This window comes from Cyanidioschyzon merolae, chromosome 19, assembly GCF_000091205.1.
Source record: "Cyanidioschyzon merolae strain 10D DNA, chromosome 19, complete genome".
NCBI lineage: Eukaryota > Rhodophyta > Bangiophyceae > Cyanidiales > Cyanidiaceae > Cyanidioschyzon > Cyanidioschyzon merolae.
Window position 1 is genome coordinate 1,277,185 of NC_010145.1, and position 3,141 is coordinate 1,280,325.

The 3,141-nt window shown below is 52.1% G+C and overlaps 1 protein-coding gene across 1 annotated transcript; it reads left to right on the plus strand.

Annotated features, from left to right (window-relative positions):
• Window positions 1–242: 242 nt before the first annotated feature.
• CYME_CMS508C (similar to hedgehog protein) lies at window positions 243–2,432 on the plus strand (the record flags this gene model as incomplete). The annotated part of the gene is made up of 1 exon (XM_005539023.1): window positions 243–2,432. The coding sequence occupies one exon, from the start codon at window positions 243–245 to the stop codon at window positions 2,430–2,432; it is 2,190 nt and encodes a 729-aa protein (XP_005539080.1).
• Between the last annotated feature and the right edge of the window lie 709 nt (window positions 2,433–3,141).

The window sequence follows — 3,141 nt, forward strand, 5'->3', positions numbered from 1 at the left end:
TAGAAATGTCCTGTTGCGGGAGCGCCGTGCGCAGATCTGCGTCATTCAGACGGCGGTGCTTGACGCGCTCCCGTGCTGCTTACCTCAGAATACTTCGTGGAGGCTCGTAGTGGTACGGACGGAGACAGCAGTGACAACAGTACCAGCAGCTGGAGGCTCTCCTATCCCTGTAGATAGTAAGCAACTCGTTTCTCTGGGAGGCGTTTACTTTTGACTGGTGCAGAACCCCTTTCGTATCCTATATGCGAAAAAGGTATTTTTCTATTGTGAGACTCCTGGTTATAGTATTGGTTGTGTCGGGAACACACACAGTTCGTGGAGTTTTGTCCGCAGAGAATACTGTATTATGGACCTGGATCGGTGGTAGTAGCTCTAACGGCAGTTCAGGTAGCTACGGTGTTCAGGGTGTGCCGAACACCAGCAACGTGCCTCCGGCGCGGTACGGTGCGGCCTTCTGGACCGGCGCTGACGGGGTGCTCTGGTTGTTTGGTGGTGGCAGCGACTTGAGAGACGTCTTCGGTGATCTCTGGAACTACAATCTAAGCACGTTCTCTTGGACCTGGGTTGGAGGCTCTGCATCCCTCAACTCTGGAGGGGTATACGGCTCCCTCGGAGTTCCCAACAAGAGCAACTATCCGCCTTCGAGGACGGAATCCGCTGCTTGGAGTGACAGCAACGGAAACCTTTGGTTATATGGAGGCTGGAATTTGAACTTGGGCTATAGTGATATGTGGATGTATAATGTATCGTCGGGCGAGTGGACATGGGAGCAGGGATCCAACAAGACCAATGTTTCCCCGACATATGGTCCTCTTGGGAACTCGTCTGCAAGCAACACGCCTGGCGCTCGTTTCCAACCCGCGACCTGGGTTGGCCTAGATGACCAGTTTTATCTCTTTGGTGGATTTAGTCCTAGTGGTACGTATTACGGTGACTTGTGGCAGTACAACACAGTGACCAACGAATGGAGCTGGATAGGTGGCACTCAACAGCTGTCTCCCTCTGGAAGCTATGGTGCGTTTCGCCAGGCATCGCCGAACAGTTATCCCGCTGGACGTTTCGGAGCCACCTCGTGGCGAGACCTTGATGGGAACTTTTGGCTATATGGCGGTTTGGGAGAGATTGACGCAGTTGGCAGCTTTCTCAATGATTTATGGCTGTACAATATCAGCTCCAAAGAATGGACTTGGATGTCTGGAGATGACAGTGTTGGCTCAAATGGGGCAGTATACGGCGAGAAAGGAGTGCCGTCATCGAGCAACACTCCGGGGTACAGATCCGGTTCCTCTGGATTTGTAGACTCGTCAAACACTCTGTATCTCTTCGGTGGTGTTTCACGCGGCGTCTGCAACGACCTGTGGACGTTCAATATAACGAGTCTTGAATGGACTTGGGTAGACGGTGACGATACAACGAATGGAGCCTATAGCTACGGCGAGGTTAACAAGACAAGCAATACAACGCTTCCACCTCCGCGATACGATGCAGTTCTTTGGAATACCGATCAAAACGACCCGGTCCTATTCGGAGGCCTCGGTAGCTCAGGTAGCTATAACGACCTCTTCACATTATACATCGCAGCACCGACGCCTACACCGACCGCAACACCGACTCCGACGGCCTCACCGACGCCCTCCGTTACTGCAGCACGGTCGGCAACGACAAATGTGACGCAGACCGCTGTAGGCGAAGGCTCTGCGGTCTGCTTCCCCGCGGATGCCTCGGTGCTGATCGATGGTCTGGGCAACCATCTGCAGATAAGCGAGCTTCGATCAGGTATGGCCGTGATGGGCGTCAATGGGCGCGGGCAACTGGTCGAAGATAGTGTACTAGGATGGTTGCATAACGAGCCCGGCGCTACTGCAGAGATTCTGGCGATCAAGACGCTTTCCGGAAAGCAGCTGCGTCTGACGAGACAGCATCTGGTATATCGAGTGATCGAACACTTTAGAGACTTTGATAGTATGATGACCACTTTCTCGTGTATTTCACAGAAGCAGCAGCAGCAGCATCAGAAGCACATACGTCGGAGCCTTGAGTTGGGTACCACCGCCGTTGAGGCAGTTTTCGCGGAAGATATCCGCGTTGGCGACGCTCTGCTGGACGTTGCTGCGCACCTGCCGGACCCCGTGGTGGCAATCGAGACAGTAGTTACGCACAATGGTCTCTATGCGCCGTTGACTCGCTCAGGGCGCCTTGTGGTCGACGGCGTTCTCGTGAGCTGCTACGGGACGTACGCATCGCATGCCGTGGCCCATGCAGTGTTGTGGCCTGCGCGGGTCGATGCTCTGCGCAAGGTATGGACATCAGGGCTCGGCACAGAGGGTATTGTGGGTATCATGCCATACGCAGAAAGGCTCTATCACATTTGGACGAGTGCAGCACGTGTTTTAACGGAGGCTCGCGTAAGTGTTGTAGTTGCAGCCTGCTGAGCTGGCAATCTGCCCTGCAGGACAGGGGCGAACAGTACCGATGGTACCACTCTAGGTGCTGCTTTTTCTGCCATAGGATAGTGTTTGAGCAATGATGGTAAAACGCGCTCTATCGCGAAAAAGCATCCCGCAGCATATTGCCAGGCATTTTTGATATGTGATGGTACCAGATCCACTTATATAAACGAGCGGAGTTGCAAAGAAGTATTCGTGTGTGTGAAATCGAGGCACGCCGCGAAATACAGTTTTATGTACCAAGATGTACTGTAGCGCCAATACTTGCGGAGAGCAATAGCAGCAGCTGCCGGTTACATGAGACTGAGTGAGCAGAGGTTTGCATGCATCTATGCTTCGAAATAGTATTGTGGCTGGGGAGTTGTGGAGCGCTCCGCTCGAATATACATTCAGATATGAAAATTGGCTCTTAGCACTGGGGCGTGGTTCTTGGAACGGTGCAGTGAGAGCGATAAGGATTTCACAGTTGGGAAGATACGAGAAAAATCTATGAAAATTGTTTCAAGAAAGAAGAGCTGTATTGAATGCAATATGATCAAGATTCGCGACTGAATGTGGAGAAATAGAATTGGTTATAGTCGTACAATTCTACAGCTCCTGCAGTGGAAAGCATGAAAACGGAAAGTTATAAGGCCAAGGAGTAAATATCTCACGGTTATTCCGTTGATGCACTGCAGATGAGAAGGACTGCCAG